Genomic DNA, 19,425 nt, shown 5'->3' with positions numbered 1-19,425 from the left:
CACACACGCACACACACACAAACTTATAGACCGTTTCAAAGAACAAAGCACTTAAATTTTTGAGAGCTTCTTAAGGTACATTAAATATTTTTGCTTTCATAACTGTTTTTGCAGGGAAATTGAAACAGCTTATATAAATTTATATTATCCCCCCCCTCTTCATTATTGCCAAAATGGAGCTGATGAAGTGAAGGGAGCTCCTTGACAACCATTAGACTGGTCTCAGTGGGTCTTTCCCACAATTCCTTTCTTCTTCTGATGAGTGATCCACAAGCTTCAAGGCAGGAGCTTTCTATCAAAGCCGCAGAAAACCAAATTTAAGCCAATTATTGTTGTAGCTATACGTATTCCAGAACACTAATTGATTATCCCTCTGGACACAGAAAAGGAACAATCGTTCCAGATATTCCTGGGCTGGGAAAAAGTGCCATGAACAATGAGGACAATACTTATTCAGTACTTAGAAAATCCATTGGTTTTTATAATGGTTGACGCCAAATGTAATGTAATCAGGCCTAACTTGTGCAAATTTTAGATTTTTACTAATTTTTTTGTGTTATTTCTTTTTGTTTATATATTTTTCATAGGAGCCTTTCACCACGTTCTATCTTTGTTCCAATAAAAACAAGTTTGACCATCCGGATCGCACATTTTCTTCCATTGCTCGTTCCTGGAGGAGCTGCCAGAGGGACACCTCAGATGTAAAGGTGAGACTTACAAAACGGTGCAAAATATTTAACCTTATTTTTGCAGTTCATTTCTTAATCCAGAGCAATTGACCTGATTGTGTCATGATAGAAACTGTAGGGAAAATATAGGAATATATATGAACTTCATATATATTTCTAGGTATATATTAAAAAGAGAATATAGTTTATTTATAGGTATATTATTTACAGCTGATCTAAGTAGATCTGGTGTTTTAACTAAAAATGCACAACCTCCTTTACTTCCTCTGTGTTTCCAAAGAAAAGGAAATATAATTGCCTCATCTTAAAACAGAAAATCAACCGTACTGCTCCTAAATACCCAGTGAAGAATTGGTTTATCTCATGCAAAAAGCAAACAGTTTCAAAGATGAACTGATCTTACACAAAGCCAGCGTTTGAGAGAAGAACAAAGCCCTCTCTCTCCAGATGCACGCAGCTCTCATCCAAATTGCTGAACCCTGCTGATTCGCCTCCATTTTGCCCACTGCATAACACACAGCAGGGATAGACGGTGACCTCAAAGTGTCATATATTTCCAGCACACCCTGCGCTGGGTAGTGTTGCCCCAGGCAATTAATAAAGCATTAATGACAAAAGCTATTTAAAATGTAGTCTTTTATGTACAGACAGGGCTTTTACTTGCCAGGATCTGTGGAAAAGCAGCCAACAATCCATGTGAAGGAGCGGTGGAACGCTACAAGCCAGTGAACAACCAGAATAGTCAAACACCACCCTGTTAACAAATACCACCATCTTTCTACGACTTGCATGTCTGCATGCATTTGTTTTTACACATGACGGAGGCTGCTATCTATTAGAAGAAGCAGGGCAAAGCAAGCTTGCTAACAGTATTTCATAATGTATTAGTGGAGGAATTACATGTGGAGCTTCATGGACAGCTGTTTCTGGCAGTGATTGATGATTACATCCTATTTGCTTTCTTTAGATATTCTTTCTATGTAGATTTGTGAAACTAATCAATGTTTTTTTTTTTATCATTTTTTTATAAAACTTTTTGTACAGTGGCCTTGAAGTGCAACATAATAGCATGTTAAAGATTATAACAACAATGATGAAAGCAAAACAAATAATAATAAAAAAATGTACATTTTAGAAATCAAAACAAAATTCCTAAAACCAAAATAAATAAACAAAAACATTTTGGGAAAAAAAAATGTATTTCAAGAAATCAAAATGAAGTATTAAGAAATTGAAATGCAAACGTTTGGAGATTGCTTAATCAACTCCTCATGCAAAGTTCATGCAAAACATCCTTCTGCTTCTTTCTCTCTTCTTCAAAACTCAAATGTCATCCTCCAATCAATGATGTTCTGTTACCTGCTTCTTTATTTGTTTCATTTCTAAACTTTTCATTTTGATTTCTGGAAATTACTTTTGTTCCCGTAACCTTTCTTTTTTTTCTTTTTTTTGAATTGCTTTTTGTTTCTTTGGAATTGTGTGTTGGTTTCTATTAATTTGTTTTGATTTTTAAAATGATTTGCACTTCAGGGCCACGGCATTTCTGGATTAAAAATCCAGAACAACGAGAGCTTTTGAGGGAGATTCCATCAATCTGAACGATTCTCCTCTGGCCCAGATTCAGCCAGCCCCACTGGCAGGTGCAGGTGGAATATCAGGAAGGTTTAAGGCGTCTCATCCCTCTACGGCCCTCAAATACTTAAAAAAAATGCATTGGTTAGATATATTTGATATGTTCACACAGATTACGTTCACTGTCAATCACTCCTTTTTATTATTGACTTAATGCAAATTGGAAAAATATCACAAGCCTCCAAGGGACCAGTGTAGCGGGTGCACACAGGCCCTGCGACAGGCTAGCAACCTGTCCAAGGTGTTTCCCTCCTTTGCCCCACAGTAGCCGGGACAGACTCCAGCAACTCCGTAGTCCCGAAACGGATACAACGGGTTTAGGAAATGGATGAATGGATAGAAGTTCAGGTCGAGAACGCTCGCATCGATCTTCCCTATTGGATTTGTACTCCACCCGTTGATCAAGTCACTGAACACGTCACATGCCTAAATCTGAGTCCCTGATTGGTTGACACAAAGTGTCGACCTCCCCAAAGTTGAAACTCCCCACCCCTGATTTGTGTATCACATTCGCTGTGAACGCACCTTTATCAATTTTATGTTGAATGCTCTTTCTGACTCTACCCTCTCCATTTACCGGGCTTGTGACCAGCACATGTTTTTGTTAGTTTGTTGGGTTTTTTGTGGGTTATTTATTTTTTCTTCTTGTGATTTTTATTTCTTTAGTTAATTGTAATTTTTGCTGTCCATTTCGTTTGGGGCGAGCAGTCACAGCATTTAGGTGGGCTTTGACCCCCGACCCTTGCCCATGCCTATATCCAACCTTGCTTTTCTGTGTGGAATAAAAAAAGAAACTTATCCACTTCAAATTATAACCAAAGACTTAGCAGTCCAGCTCAATGATGGACTAAAGATAAAAACACGGCCCCCACAGCTGAAGTAAGATTAGGGTCACTTCCTGACCTCCGCCTTAAACAGAGCTTGTTTCTACAAGGGTCTCACTTTCATTAACCTTAGTCTCCTGGCGCAGTGATGACGACAACACCAACAGAGGCTAAAGCTCTGATGGCGATGACCTCCTAAAAAAAGCAAGTCAAATGAAAACAACTGCACACTGACCAAAAACCATCCATGTCAGGCCAACCTGTCATTACAGTTAAATTCTCTCCTTACCTCTCGTTTGTTTCTGCGTGAACACAATTATCATGGCTGTGCTGCAACAGCTGCCCATCGGCAAACCAAATTTACTTGGAAGTAGTGGGCACACATCCACACATGTAGGTGTGCACACACACAAAAGCTGTCACTATGTTGTCTGAAGGTATCCAGCAGCACTCTGCTGCTGACAGATTTTGACGAACATGTCATTAAGGTGACACAGTGTAAAGCAATGGAGCCTTGTGTGATTGACTTGTTAGCCCATTACGATGCTGTTGCAGAATTAATGGCTGCCATGGGAGGGTGGCTTGAAAACGGAGCTGGCAGTTTTAACGGCTTGGCGGTGAGTTACGGCAGGATGTTTACTGCCGAAAACGGAGGGAAAGTGTGGCGGTGTGCGTGTCTGTGCATGTGTGGAGGCGGAGGGAAATGGACAGGAAGGGTTTCTTCACTCGCTGCCCTGTCGTGCGCGGAGGGTGAAATGTGACCAACAGCAGGCCAGTAGTGTTATTGGCCTGTTTTGTGTCATGCTAACTCCTCCTTTCAAAACCTAGTGATTTATGGATGCATAAATGCTCTGAAGGTTATGTTTCCCATTGGAAAAATAAAACTTAACAATACTACAGAGTCGGAGAAAAAGACAAAATCTGTAAAAGGGAAAAGAAAATTCTGTAATTCTCAATTGTGTCTTCAATATTTTATGAGTCTAAGAGCAAACATTTATCTTTTTTATGATAATAAAGAATTTATGTTCATTGTGTGCACATATTTGACTATTTTTAAGCATAAGAGGACACGGTATTAGGTTAAGAAGATTTTGAGGGTTCTTGACAATGGTAATATATTTAGCATGCATTGATTTAAATTATAAATGCAAGGTAATCGAGAATTTAAAATTTTGATCATGATTATTTTCTTTAATCAAAAGTAAAAATTGATAATTGAGCAAGGTTAAAAAAATGTAAAGGCTCTAAAACTGTATAACAAACAAACATGTCTAACACCATTCTATCCTATTTCTACCTTAATGTCTCAGTTTTCTGTGTAGCAAAACTGAGACATTACTGTGTCAATCAATACATTAGAAAGGTCGTTTTAAGCCAGAATGAGGGCAAATATTTGCCCTTTACCTCTATGTAAGGGATCAGACCTAGCTTTACATTTGGGGCTCCTTTACCAAGCTGACTTCCATTCTACTGCAAGGTCCTGACCCCATCACAAGAACCCAGAGACTAGGAAGGAAAAACCCTCCTTGGTTCCAGTGTCATTTAACACACCTAACACTGCCTGAAATAACTGGGCTAGCACCTCTCACCGCCTGCTCATGGCCTGCTGTTCAGTTTGTTTGTGTTACCTTTACCCGTGAATTCTCACCTTATCTCAGAGGGGATGCTGAGGTCTGGGGGGGTTTGTGCCTTTGTTGTTGTATGGAATATTTTCCTGCAGTGGGAAAATTGCACAACAGGATTTGAAACCTTGATAATTTTTAAAATGAAATATTTTAATCCACGCAGGAGCTGATTCCTGAGTTCTACTACCTCCCAGAGATGTTTGTCAACAGCAGCAACTACAATCTGGGAATGAGGGAGGATGGGAGCAGGATTTCGGATGTGGAGCTGCCAGCGTGGGCCAAGAAACCTGAAGATTTTGTTAGGATAAACAGGATGGTAAGCTTCAGGTGTATCACAGTATAATACTAAGTCCAGATGACAGCCCCTAAACTTACTACTATGATGGAATCAACCTGGATTAATGAGAGTCTTCATAGACACAGTATAATAAATATTAATTAAAAATCCAGATGTCTTCATTCAGTTTTTAGGTCGGTATACTTAGTCCATACTAAAAGTGAGGCAATATACTTGAAATGTACTTATATACACTATATATGCATTGTAAACTTAAAATGTTCCAATTTAGTCTGAAAAAGTATTCAGTTATTTTTAGCTTTTCCACACTACATGTACATGGTCTATAACCTACTTTGGTGAGACACGATTCCCCATCCCCCAAAATTGAAGAAATCCATTATGCATACTGCACTTCTGGGTCAGATAAAATTTAGAATGTTCAATCGCCAAATTCAATGTACAACAACAGGTTTCTGCCAACCTTTCAGTGGCGCCTTTGTACTCTGCTCAGAAAGAAAGTTGGACAACGGCCTACCTGTTACATCTTGAAATCCTGGACAAGCCCCACATAGTTGAGACGTGATTCCCCATCCTAGAACATCTCCCCCGAGTTGTTTTTTGTCAAAGGAGAAGCGCAAACCAATAGGGTAAATTTTATTTGAAGATAGAAAAGATCTGGAGATCATGTGGAAGGGCTCGAGAGATAATAGTCTATAGATCTTCTCCATCTTCAAATAAAAATGGTTTATTTAGCCTATTGGATTGTTGTTCTCCTTTGACAAAAAATAACTCTGAGAGACTTTCTAGGATGGGAAATCATGTCTTAGCAACTTAGGACTTATACTCAAGTGTACTTAATAAAACAAACTTTGGGTGTACTACTTTTTGCTAATGGTATAATTTTTCTGTTTAGCTTGATTATAAAAATTAAAATAACAAAAAAAAAACACCTATCCATTATCCATTATTTTTCAAAAGCCATTTTGTCATTCAAAATTGATAGTTTTAGTGTCTAAATAGCAAGTATTCTGCACATTTTGCAGAATGCAATGCAAATTTTGCGTAAATGTATTTTTTATGGTGACAATGTGCAATTTTGCTAAACTGTCAAAGATATGAAGCTTAATTCCTTAAATTAACAAAAATATTCATTATTTCTGATTTTTTTTTACATTTATTTTACTTTGAAGCTTTTTCTGCTACAATTAGTGAACTATTGGTTACATTTTTTTTATCTCAGTTTATTCAGATGTTATAAAAATGTGAATCTTTGTTGCTTTTCATTTTTCAAATATCCATTCACTATTTCTCCTCTTTGTTTTAATCTTTTCATTTTATCTATCCACCTGACATGTCTTTTGGTATTATTCATAAACCCTTTATGATAGTTTGGAATATGCGCTGTTACCCCTGACCCCAGTAATGTCACGAAAAAACTTGGCTGGGGGCAAATTTGTACAGAATTGTTCCCTTCTGTTCTTACAGCGAGCAGGCCCTTTGTGAATGTCTCGTACATGCGGAGACCATCAGCATGTGCAACTCCCAGCAGGATTCAGAAGCAGTAATGAGATCTGGCTCATTTGTTACCTTCAGAAAAACATTTTCTCCCTTTAATTTGGAACAATTTAGAGCGCAAACTGACTGTTTCTCATCAACCAAAAAAATAAATAATGCAAAACTAAAAGTTTATTTTGTTTATTTGACATATTCCGTCTAGTCGGTTTTCCTTCTAACTTCACCACCTTTTTATTCTTTCTAACAACATGAGTTTTATTCATTATTTGTATCTTGCTAGATTAAAAAAATACTCTTAAAGGTGTTTCTAAGTCGAGTTTAATTGGTGGTTTCCTTTCTAATACCAGAGCGGCTTGTGTAATTTACTGGGAACAAAACATGGTTTTCGTGGGGTCAGGGGGCCGCAGCCTTTCTGTGGACCTGAGTTACAGAGAGGTAGTGGGAACACTCTTGACCTTTTCAGTTGGAGTGACAGAGCTTGGCTGGTCTTATACAGGTGACCTTTCCCCATCCTCTACCCACAACCTCTTGGCGAGATCAGTCAGGCTTTTACAAGCCAAGAAACAGAAGAATCAAAGAATTTTTAAAAGCATGTCCACCTTTCCAAAACAAAAAAAGGATAAATGTATATCTTTTCTGTGTCTCACAGCTGCAGCATGTATGCACCGTGTTGTCACGCACACTTAGATTTGCAGACCAGTGCATTTACACACATTTAAAATCAGTCTTCTGCCTCCATTTTCTTTTTCCTTTTGTTCTCTGCCCAAGCAAGCCCACACTCTTACTTCCTTTTTTATTTCATTTCTGTCAGTAAATCTCTCTGACTTGGCTCCCCCTTTCTCTCACTTTTTTTTTTCTTCCTCTATCACCATCTCTACCCCCTCCTTCTCCCACTTCCCATCTTTGCATGTGCCACTTTCAATTGCGTTGATATGCCCTGTGGCAAACTCTGCCTCTGTGGGCTTGAGCAGGCTTTGTTGGTAATGGCTGTTATTCCTGACGCAAAGGGAGGAGTGTGAATCTCACTTGCAAAGCTGTTCACCCCTGCATGCATGGGAATTATGTTGTTCCGCATTCTTAGACAAAACATCAACCACCACATAGCCACACTTTTATACATGCCATATCGCTGCAACTATGCCTTAAATTTGGTTCTGTTAGTGTCTGATGTATTGTTTGAGCAGAAATTCTATTTAATGTAAAATATATTTATATATAATGGGAATCTTTTATGGGAATCCTGCAGATTACATAAATGTGAAGACAATGCTGGCAAGTCGGTGTGTTGGAAAAAATGAAAGACTGCGTTATCTTTTACTGTAAAGCTGCGTTCTCATCGGGCATTTGATGCATGTTTTTTGATCGCGGGTTCTAAACACGGGTTCTTGAATGCATGCTTAGTCCATGTTGTTCACATTGGACAATCATTAAGGGGCTCCTTCTTTTTCTTCTGTTCACTAGAGCAGAAAAATACCTACAGTTGGTACGAAGCAGTGCAAATTCTGCAAATCTTGCTCCAGACGTTTTCTTTCACAGCTCTATTGCAATATTTGAAAGACTTGTTGTCATTTCATTCCGGCTGCGCAGAAACCGCAGTTATTCATTTTTCCTCCATGATCAATTTTCGACAAGTTGGCAATTCCATGAATTGAAAGGGACGCCATCTTTATGTCACTACCAAATTCTACTCACTGATTGGTCAAAGTTCAACTTGGTTTACTTGTAACCCGTGCTCATTGGCCAAGCGTTTTGTACATAGAGCCCAAAAGAACTTTTCATAGCTATGCGTGAACACGACAATTTTGAAGACCAGTACATAGACTTTTTCATTGGAGAGGTAGCTGCTTGAACAGGCATTGCCGACGAGCTTGTGAACATGCTTTAACCGAATATAAAGTGGTTTGCCTAAAACTCAATGTTAGCTTAAAAAGATAGTAATGCTTACAGTAGATTTCACTTTTAAAAAAATCAAGATAATTAGGAATATACCTACATTTTAGAAAGAGTTTCATGTAAACAAAGAATAATAATTTTATCCATGCAGTTCATGCATAACTGCCAGATCTCTATCGATCTTTCAGGTGTTTTTTAGACCTCGACTACTGATCAAAACAAAATGAACAATTTTTGGCTGAAACCTGCTCTTGAAGAGCTTTTCTCCCAGAATATGGAAAGTTGCTTTTGTCTTGTAAAACAAATGCAGTGAAATAAGTAAATATCACGAAAATTATCTGATTGATGAAGTTTTAATGTTTTTTATACTCCTTTTTGTTCACATCAAGTTTTTTTTTAAATTTTATTTCTACCCTAATTACATGTGTTGCTTTTTCCATAGTCTCTTTTAAATCGAATGTTTTAAATAATTCATTTAATTTTTTGTTAGAACTAAACCCTATACAGTCTACTGTATTCTGTTGTGCAGTGTATCTGTGTATTTATTCACAACCTGTGCTTTGTTCTGTTTAACTTCAGTTTGTGTGTTTTGAGCCAAGTTGCTGCGTGTGTTTCTGGGTGTGTCGTTTCTTTTGTGTGTAATTGCCCTTTACTCCTCTGACAGGCTCTGGAAAGCGAGTTTGTGTCGTGTCAGCTGCATCAGTGGATTGACCTAATTTTTGGCTACAAGCAGCGAGGCCCGGAGGCGGTGCGTGCCCTCAACGTCTTCCACCACCTGACTTATGAAGGCTCTGTCAACCTGGACGGTATTGGTGACCTGTCGCTCAGACAGGTAAAGCACAGACTTACCCACATGTTGCCATGGGTTACCAAGCCCAATCATCATACTTACCTTGAACATAGCTTCCTTTTAGTATTTGTTGTGGCATGATCTGCAGGTCGAGACTTTCATAACATCAGTGAATTACTGCATAAGTCATGCATTTGTGATCTGTGGGGGAAGCTTGCCGTATTAGACTCATCTTGCTGTTTATGAAATATGTGTCATCTTTTGAAAGCCTAAAATGATAATTGCTTATTTCTGATTTGAGTTTGTTATTTCATTTGATCCCCTAACCTTACAAATTCCTGCGATTTTCATTGAATCTACAAAATCTCTTTTGTATAAACAGATCAATAGGCCCTGTGCACTGTGCTCTTTTGTCAATTCTGAGAGGTCAATCATTCAATGGATGAAGGAGTAAATCCTCTTGTTCTGAACAATATAATTAAATAACTACTAGTTTAATTGTATTTCTGTTAAATGGCATGATTGCAAGGGGAAAGGGGATCAGAGAGCAACAGCAGCAGCTGGCATGCATTGTAGCACTTTGCAGGGTGAGCTCTTTCTCCCTGTGATATTCACCATCTGCTGTCTGCAAAACAAGTCATTTATATACTGTCACTTCCAGGGGAGGCTTTATTTATCAAGTGGCCACTATGCAAATCACCTGCAGAAGATTTGGCTGATCTAATTACCAAACCATATTGTGAGAGGTTTGGTTTTCATCATTTGGGAAGAGTTTAGGAAAGGGCCTTTTTTTTGTGACAGACATATTAGCCAACTCCCATTCAGTTGTGCTGAAATATGGCGCATGTTGGAAAGCCTCCATCTTGGTTGACACTGTAGTTTTTGAAGTAAGTATTTTTATAAGTCATGTTAATAGGAATCAGAAATCCAAATAAGAACAATTCAACATGGTGAATTGTGGTGACCTTTAAACCTGCAAAAGATTTTTTAAAAACTGACATGTTACCAAATCAAACTTTATTTGTACAGCACCTTTCTGACAAAAGTAGCTCAGTGCTTTACAGAAAACCTTTTCCAAATTTAAAAACCAAAAAGCAAGACAAAGAAGAAAAAATATAAAATACAAACAATATGAAAGAAAATGTTTAAAGCTCTTTATAAACCACAACATTTCAGCAAAACTCGTGTTTTCAAAATGTTTAACTTCCTAAAGAAACGTCAGAAAAACTAGAAAATTAAACATTCACTGGTACATAAAAATAAACTGCCAGACAATGCAAAACAGTTTTGGGTACATTTTTCTAAAGATTGTAGTCAACTAACAGATTTTAGGACATTTTATTGTAGTTTACCCTGTATTTATTCTGATTTTTTTTTTTTTAGCCTTTTAGAATAGCCTTTTTTTTATATAGTTTATCACCTATGTTGAATGCTTGAAGTTATGATCCTGTTTATCCCACACAGGCTGGTAGCACCTGTCAGGATGGTCTGAAAGAGGTGGAGCACACAAATTTCCCCAGCGACTCTCATTCAGATCTAGCAAATGTTGTGATTGACTCTGAAGTATTGATTTATGTGGGGCTTGACAGGTGAAACTGCAGACTTTGCATTAGTCCCCAACAATTAAGGGCTTTGAATTGTGGAGAAATCAGAGGTCATGAGCGATGATTTCCCTGAGCGTGTCAGATGAAAATGATGACACCCCCTGACATGCTGCCAGGCCTGTGGCCCTGCGGTTGAGGACGATGTGACAGCTCTGCTGGGCACACTGCCGGAACAACAGTCCTTCACTGGGATGCCTCTCCTGACAGCCTTCCCTTATGGAAAAACATGACAGCAACCCCTTGGTTCAGACCCCACTGTGTCACTCTGAAGTAAACAGACAAATTATTCATCAGTGGGACTCTATTCCCCCCCCCCTCCCCCCATTTAACAAAGACAACAAAGTGATGGGCTTTGAAGCTGCTGTCATCAGTTAAACTGATTTCACACTGATATTCTCATTGTGGTAGTTTGAATGCTTATTATCCATGATCTGGGATGATAACTGGATTAGGGATGATCACATACATATTGCTTAAAATATTTTTTTACCTCTTTACAATACCTCACCTGTGTGCTCCCAAGCTGCCACTCAGGAAACACCCTCAGGCCAATTCTTTGTGGTTTGGATGATAACCCTGATCGCACTTTTCCATTGGCATGTAAAGGATAGCACTGTCATCCCCTGACTGCATTTTAATCCCCAGAGGTCATTTGTAATCTTTCACATGAATCAGGTGGTTAAAAGAGTTGATTTGGCATTTGTCATCGGTCTCCAGCTTTGTGACTCAGCATGGTCCCACGCTGCTTACTGGGTCAACGCGAGGCCATGTCTGCAATCTGCGTGACAGAACAGTTGTGTTGCAGCATTGCTTGAGTGCACTTGAGGGTGTTGCTTGGGGATCATCCTCAGTTGAGTCCCTGTCAGAGTGTGGATAGAGTGAGAGCTGCAGCCAAACACCTCAGAGCTGATTCTGAAATTGGATTTCAGCAAAGTCCCACAGACAGGTAGCTGCAGTGTCGTTCTGGATGTTTGGTGCTCACCCATGCAAGGTGTTTTTTTTTTGCTGGGAGGGGAGATCATGCAGGTGGGTTAGTGTCACATCATGCAGAAAGCAGAGCCTAAAGAGAATTAAACTAATGAATTTCTTGTTAACTACTTTTCTTTCTTAGATTGAGATGAAGATAAGTTTTTGACATACATCACATAGGATTAGTGATCAAGCAACCGAGAAACGTGGATGTGTTTTAATCATCTGGTGGAACAAGTTACCCTGTAGCAAATTGGACCCTCTTCCTAACACACACACACACAAAAATGCAAACCTCGCTGTGCTTTCCGGAAATATATCTTGTCCACAAAAAGGCTTCATTCAGCAGCAGGTCCCTGGTAATAGAATCTTTTAGTTAGAAATATGATGATGTTTTCCACATGGGCCTTTCAAGCTTTCTGATCCTGGTATCAGATTTCTGTATTTGAACAGAAACTGTGACCCTCAACCCTAAACCTAACCCTAAATAGCCCTAATGTCAGTTGTTTATTGCTTGACAGAGTGTGTTGTAAAGACTAGCTCTTAATGGTTGCCAAATGTGCTCACTAGCTCACATGAAGCATCCATTGCATCACTCTCGAATGTGTGGGCAGCGGCATTTTTTGATGTGAAAAATAGGAAACTGATTGTGGGGGGATTTGTGCCTGGCAGGTGGCTTGTCCTAATTCTGTATCACCTCCGAAACCCTCTGCGTCACATTTCCCACTGTGGCATTTGTGACCCAGTGGGTGTTTTTGATAGTGAATAGTGTGTACATGTTGAGGAAAAAGAGGGCTAGTGGCCCAGGCAGTCAGGAGGGCAGGCGAAACGCTGAGCGATGTATGTTCCTTTGTGCTTAGTGGCATTGACGGACATCTACAAGCTCCCCTCTGATGGTGGAAGCAGCTCCGCTCCTATCAATCACTCCCGCTGTGGAGTGGCCTGCTGTCATTGAAGCTCAGCAGCACTTACTGCTTGTTGTTGAAGGTTTTTTTCTTTGTAATTTAAAAATAAATAAATAAAAGCTTTATCTATTTATTTATTTGTGCACATCAGTGTGAAGCTCAAGAGGCTTTTATTTGTCTGCACTGCAAAAAGAGAGGGCCTAAAAATAGGACAGGAAAACTAATCTCAAGAGGATAAACACAAAATAGTAGTCAAATTATCTGTCCATCCAAGTAATTTATGACCAGATGTTCCACATAACCATTCAGAAAGGGGAAAAACTACAAGTACTTCAAAATGAATGTAATACAGCTCAATAATTCATATTTTTTTGCTAGTACTAAGGAAATGGTTTGTATTTCTTTCATTTATTTGTACCCTAATGTTGTTCATTTTATAACAGTGACAATAAAAAAAATTGTGTAATAAGTGGAAATGACTCAGTTTAGAACAAAATGAGAATATGATCTTAGTACAAGTTGGTCCATCCTGATAAATTCTTATAAAATATATTGGAACTTAAAGAACATAAATCTAAATTTTAGACTCCTTAATGATAATGCTGAATGCCAGTCTACCCTTTGGAACTTTAAAATGACATTTCTAAAATTGAATTGAAAAACCAGATTGCAATTTTTTTTTGCCTTAAATCAAATTGTTCTATCTTCTAAAGTATGGAGCAAAAATATGTTGCCCCTTTTTAATAACAATTTCTTTATTCTGTCTAAAGCTTTCCACGTCTAAAGCTTGGAAAGATGTAGCGTGAAGACACAACAACTTAAAACCTGGTAAAAAATATTGAATGTTTAAAAACAAGGTTTGAATTCTTTGCCGTATAGGGGTTGGAGTTTAAAATCTATTAATCTGTAAATCCTCCTTTATTGTGGCACTGTACCTTTAAACAAACTGCTGTTCAGCTTGTGAGATGTTGGCTTCTGTACGTATGTTTTTGTGCTTGTGTGTGCGTGTGTGTGTGCACATGCTTTTCCCCTTTGTTTCAAGCACAATAACATCTAAGAGCATGCCAGCCCGCTGCAGTTCTAGCTGGATGTCACTCCAGGTTAACGTTTGTGCAGTTGGGGCCCCGCTCCTGGAAATGGGGATGGTTAACTGAAGCATGCTAATAGGAAAAGGCTTGTCTCTTCCATACTAACACTTGGATGACTCTGCAGGCTGAGGGGGGAAGGGGGAGCACCCAGGCGGATTGGGAGCGAACCCCTTTCCCTCCTTCCTCAGAAGCAAGGCTGAGTTAGGATTTGCTTGCATTGTCAAGCAACGCATTGACCCATCACTTTGATGCATATTGATTGTGACAGCCGCTCTCTCTGCCTCTCTCTCTCTCTCCCCTGCAGGCCACAGAGGCGCACATTCAGAGCTTTGGACAGACGCCATCTCAGTTGCTTATTGAGCCACATCCTCCACGCAGCTCTGCCATGCACCTGGTGAGAGCAGCGAGCATGCTGGGAAAATGTCCTGCACCTCTGGATGTGCCGTTTTTTCAGATAGATCTGTGTGTTAGATGAATGTGTTTGAAGGTGTTGGTGAGAAATTATTTTACCTTTACATCGCTCTGAGCAGCTTTTTAAACACAAATAGCATCGAGAAAACCATTATTGAAGTTTTAGAACACAATTTCAAGATAGTTCTCCTTTAATCCTATATAACCATTTTTAGCATATCTATTTTACTTATCTGTAAAACCTTAAAAACCCATAATATATCACATGGTTCATGTTTTCTGTCCTGTAGTTCATTATCAATCCACTTGAGGCAGCAGAAGGGCTTTTCCTGCTCATTTCAAAATGGCTCATTCCATGAAACCTCAAAAATAAAATGTGGCCGGCAAAGTTTTTCTAATATCCACAATTGTATAGTAAGAATAATCATTCATTATTGTCCTTATTTTTAAATCACTACTTCCTGTATAGAATCTATGCAAATTAGTTTATATTCAATTAATTTTAACACAGTTACAATATGTTAGAAATTGAATTTGAGACAGTGCGTAAATAATAAGCTTTTTTTTCCCTGAACACTCATGTCAATATTTTTGGCATCTTAAACTTACATTGTTGAGAGCAAATACTTTGTAAATTATTATCTGTTGGGCGATTTGGTAGGTTTTTGGTAAGTACTGTAAAAGTCACAGCAAATAACATCTATATCTTCTAACAAAGTATGCAACATTTTTATGGATTTCATCAAAACATTTTTATTTAAAAAAAATGCATATTTTCAGTCAATTCTTTGATGCTCTGAGCTTTACAGGGTTAACTTTAAATCTTAAAAAAACTTTTCTTTTTAAACCGCTAGTTGACGAGAAAAGTCCCGTTGAGATCCATTGATCTCTATTTCAAGGGAATCCTGGGCAAGAGGCAAAAATTTAAACTTATATAAATTTAAAAACATAAAAAATAAAAATAAAAACAGGTACAGCTTAATTATTTCATTTCCAGGTCCTTTATAATTGCGTCAAACTGATTCCTAGATATGAGATTTGTGAGTTTTGTAGAGTGTTCCAGTCCGTATGTGCTTCAGCCAATTTCCTTTTTCTGTACGCAAACTGGACTGACAGCAAGTAGACGTTCTGGTAATGAAGGGCTCAAGAAACAACTGGTGTTGTTCCTTGGGTGGACCTGCTTGTTAATGAAGCTTAAAGAGAGCAGTGCTCCCTACTGGTCTGATCTCTCCTTTCTGTGCTCCGGAAACTTTTTTTTCCTCACATCCAACCAACTATGTAATCTCTTACACATACATCTCTGCTTCTCTCCTTCCGAAACACTGAAAAAAAATTATATTTTTCTTTTGTTCTTAAAATACCAGCATTTTTAATTGATATTGTTTTAATCAGTGAAATATTCAACAATACCTTTTATTTCTGCCACATGTGCAGTGAAATGCCAAGGCATGAAGATTAATTGTAATTTTTGATGAAGAGGTGAAAGCAGAAGACTCAACATGTTTTACTCTTTGACTTTATCCAGTGTAAATGTGCATCAGCTGATTTGAAAAATCGATTTCATTACAGATTTGTAAAGTCCCACTCCAATTATCTTTTGTTCTATCGTAAAAGTGTTTTCCAGTGTTTTTTTGTTTAATTACGATCATGAAGTTTTTAGCGAAAATCAAAAACCCTGTATCATTTTCTTAGACAAAGCAGTCCCATCATCAGTAGTTTGTGAGAAAGTTGCATCAGAGTTGAGGGCGAGGACTGTTGGCGCAGAGTAAGCCCGCACCTTATCCATCTGTTTACACTCTCCCCCTGCCTTACAGCCATTTACAACCCCAACCTAACATTGCCGGTGCAACAAAATGGCGAGCAAAATCAAAGCTATCAGCCGTACAGTTTTGAGCCAGAATCTAGTTCAGACAAGGAAAACAAAGACTTTCATCACTTTCATCAGAGTGGGTCTTAAAGGGTTATTGACTTGTCTGTAGTCTATTTACTAAAGGCCATTTTTTTTCTCTCCATTCTTATATTTTCTTCCAGTATTTATACTAATTCACACTTGTCTCTCTCTCTTTTATTTTTTTCTCAATTCCGGGTCACTCTTTCTTATTATTTTCATCCATTTTGTCAAACTGATCCATTCATTTCCACACGTTGTCTTTTCTCTCTGTCCCTTAACAGTGTTTCCTTCCACAGAGTCCTCTCATGTTCAAGGACCAGATGCAGCAGGACGTCATCATGGTGTTAAAGTTTCCGTCCAATTCCCCCGTAACCCACGTTGCTGCCAACACTTTGCCCCATCTCACAATACCTGCTGTGGTTACCGTCACCTGCAGTCGCCTGTTTGCTGTCAACAGATGGCACAACACCGTTGGTGAGTGGATTCTGGTCCCACACAGGGGGGGGTGGAACGTTCAAACCTAGGCTTGTGCCACACCGCATGCGGTACCTACCACAGCAATGGTCATAATAGAGCTGTAATAGAAAGCAGCTAACACCTCCCAGGTAAGTTGACCATGAGTGTTTCCACATGTTCCTTTTTTTCAGTCGTGGACAACATTACCCAGAGTGCCCCTCCCCAGGAATTAGCATCACCTCTGGGTCAGAGGGTCAAACCAATGGTTAAAAGGAAATTAGGCCACAACTGCAGCACATTCTCCTCACACATCCCCATCTGTCCCTGCAGAGATGCATAAAATTTGGGACCCAAAAGTGTGCAGTGTGTGCATGCTCATAATGAACACAGCTGCAGCACACATATCCATGTATTGTTTTTTTTTTCTTATTTTAAACAAGGACCCTAATTTGGTCTCTGTTGGTTTAGATACTAATTTGAAATCATGACAGTGAGATAAAATAAGACACACAAGAAGATAACAAACTCATCTCTGAAAAGCTCTGAAAAGGGAATGAATGTCCATGTTTGGTGACCGAACCTCATGTTTTTCATCCAAATCTAGGCCTCCGAGGCGCACCAGGCTACTCTCTGGACCAAGCCCATCACCTTCCCATTGAGATGGATTCTGTGATTGGTGAGTCAGCAAAAAACTGTTGATTTAACTATTGTAGTTATTTTAGATTTGAGACCTTTTATTAGTTACTTCAAATTTCCTTGTTGTATTTGTTTGTTGTTTTGTTCTCTTTTTCTTTGTATTCCCAGCTAACAATACTGGAAGCAACAAGCATCAGATCACAGACTTAGTGGACCAAAGCATCCGAATCACCACACATTGTTTTGTGGTGACAGCTGACAACCGCTACATCCTGGTGTGTAGCTTCTGGGACAAGAGCTTCCGCGTGTACTCCTCTGAGACAGGTTTGAGAGTAAACTATATCCTACAGAGGTGTGCATCCATGTGTGGAAAACTCTGTGCTCCTGTGTTGTCACAAAATAATCATACAGAAATCAAACAACACTTTTTCTGTCTACATAAATCAATTAGTATACAATAACAAACTGGAATTCTTTTTTAAGTTGTATTGATAAAAATAAAACACAAGGTATTTAAATCTAACAATGTCTATTTTTCTGTTATGATTTGGATGCTTTTGCCAACTTGGCTACTATTTTCTCAATTCAACAACAACATACTATATAAGTCACACCAATTTTTTTCAAATAGTCTTGATGACCACAAAACAAACTATGGTTTCACTCTCCCTAGGTAAGCTGACCCAGATAGTTTTTGGCCACTGGGACGTGGTGACATGTCTGGCCAGGTCGGAGTCTTACATTGGTGGGGACTGCTACATCGTCTCTGGGTCAAGAGATGCCACCCTGCTGCTATGGTACTGGAGTGGACGGCACCATATTATTGGCGACAACCTTAATAATGGTGGGTAAAATGATGCATGTCCCATATTTGCTCTGGGACTGTTGTATCTCACCGTTATTATTTGTTTAGTGCAGAATTAATCCAGTTAAATCAGCTTATTGTTGATAACTGAAACTCAATAAAACAGAAGTTCTGAAGGAGAATATGTTGACGCTGAGAGTCTTTGATCTCCCCTTTATTGCTGCTGATCAGATCATGTGGACAGACCGGGAAAAGATATATTATTTGTGCTGTAGCATTGATATATTACCGTGATTGATGACATAGAGTTGCACCAATTTCAACTATTGGTCTCTATGTTTAAAATGGCCGAGTCCTACTGTGTGTTTTTCTGTTGCCTTCATTCGCTATTGTGTTAAATTAGAGGTGTAACAATTCATTTTTAATAAGGATTTCATTCATATCATAGTTTGTGGTTGCTGATACAATTAATAGTCAATATTGGTTTTCATTTTAAATGATCCGATTCAATGACCTAAATTCGATTCAGGACATCTTTAGCCAAAAATTCAACCAGTGTGACTCAGAGATAAACACCTGAGGACTGAACAAAGCAGGTGAAGTTTTCCAGGTTCCTTGTATTTCTTGCAAAATAATCAAGTGTAAATTAAATACGTGTACAAACAAACAAATGAACAAGAATTAATGACAAATGTTTTCACATTTTAGTTTCATAAAGTTCAGCCCGCCGTTTTTTTTTCACAGCAAAATAATATAAAGAGAACATTATTAGAACATTCTACCACTCTATATGGTCACATCTTTGCAGAATTCAAAGTGTTTCCACTCATTGGTCTTTAATGAGGGATCCATCATTTTTTGCTGCCATCATGTGCGTGTTGTCCGAGCCGGTTTAGCTCGTGCTGGTTTGCGGCGCCTTCCGTCCGTGAAACCAGGGTTCGAATCTGGGCTGCTCCCTGTTCCCTTCTCTACCCCTGTGCCTGTCCCAAGCCCGGTTGCTTTGAGAAGGTTGCGTCAGGAAGGGCATCCGGCGTAAAACATTGCCAAGTTTACCATGTGACTTGTTCGCTGTGGCGACCCCTGATGGGAAAAGCCGAAAGAGGAAGAAGATGTGCGTGTTGTCCACTGTGATGGACTTGGTCATTTTTACGTTATAGTAAAGTAAACCAACCATTCCTCGATCCAAATGGTATTTTCCAATTATAGGAAAATAAATCAGTTATAATTGATTTATTTCATTTTGAAATTATTTTAAAATTGGCCCAGATCAATTTGACTAACAATTTGCGTCAGACAAATCGATCTGGTTGGATCTTATTTTTAACTTTTGATACTTGATCAATTTATGCTATAAATAGTTTTGAAACAGTGTCATGTCTATTTTACTGATATAGTATTATTTTTTAATCGTA

The 19,425-nt window shown here is 38.6% G+C and overlaps 1 protein-coding gene across 4 annotated transcripts in view; it reads left to right on the top strand.

Moving 5' to 3' along the window:
• LOC101155372 (neurobeachin) overlaps window positions 1-19,425 on the top strand; it is a 215,693-nt gene that overhangs the window by 187,933 nt on the left and 8,335 nt on the right. For 3 of the 4 annotated variants that reach the window (XM_023961238.1, XM_023961236.1, XM_023961240.1), the window contains 8 exons: window positions 588-707; window positions 4,934-5,086; window positions 9,123-9,290; window positions 14,119-14,208; window positions 16,413-16,590; window positions 17,177-17,248; window positions 17,377-17,532; window positions 17,882-18,052. In XM_023961238.1, the coding sequence (XP_023817006.1) occupies window positions 588-707; window positions 4,934-5,086; window positions 9,123-9,290; window positions 14,119-14,208; window positions 16,413-16,590; window positions 17,177-17,248; window positions 17,377-17,532; window positions 17,882-18,052 (1,108 nt within the window). Of the gene's footprint in view, window positions 1-587; window positions 708-4,933; window positions 5,087-9,122; window positions 9,291-13,496; window positions 13,553-14,118; window positions 14,209-16,412; window positions 16,591-17,176; window positions 17,249-17,376; window positions 17,533-17,881; window positions 18,053-19,425 lie in introns of those variants that run through there. The other variant, XM_023961239.1, reaches the window with a different exon arrangement.

This window comes from Oryzias latipes, chromosome 13 (genome assembly GCF_002234675.1).
Source record: "Oryzias latipes chromosome 13, ASM223467v1".
Classification (NCBI taxonomy): Eukaryota; Metazoa; Chordata; class Actinopteri; order Beloniformes; family Adrianichthyidae; genus Oryzias; species Oryzias latipes.
Note: the sequence above shows the minus strand (reverse complement) of the source record. Positions and strands in the feature narration are given on the sequence as shown.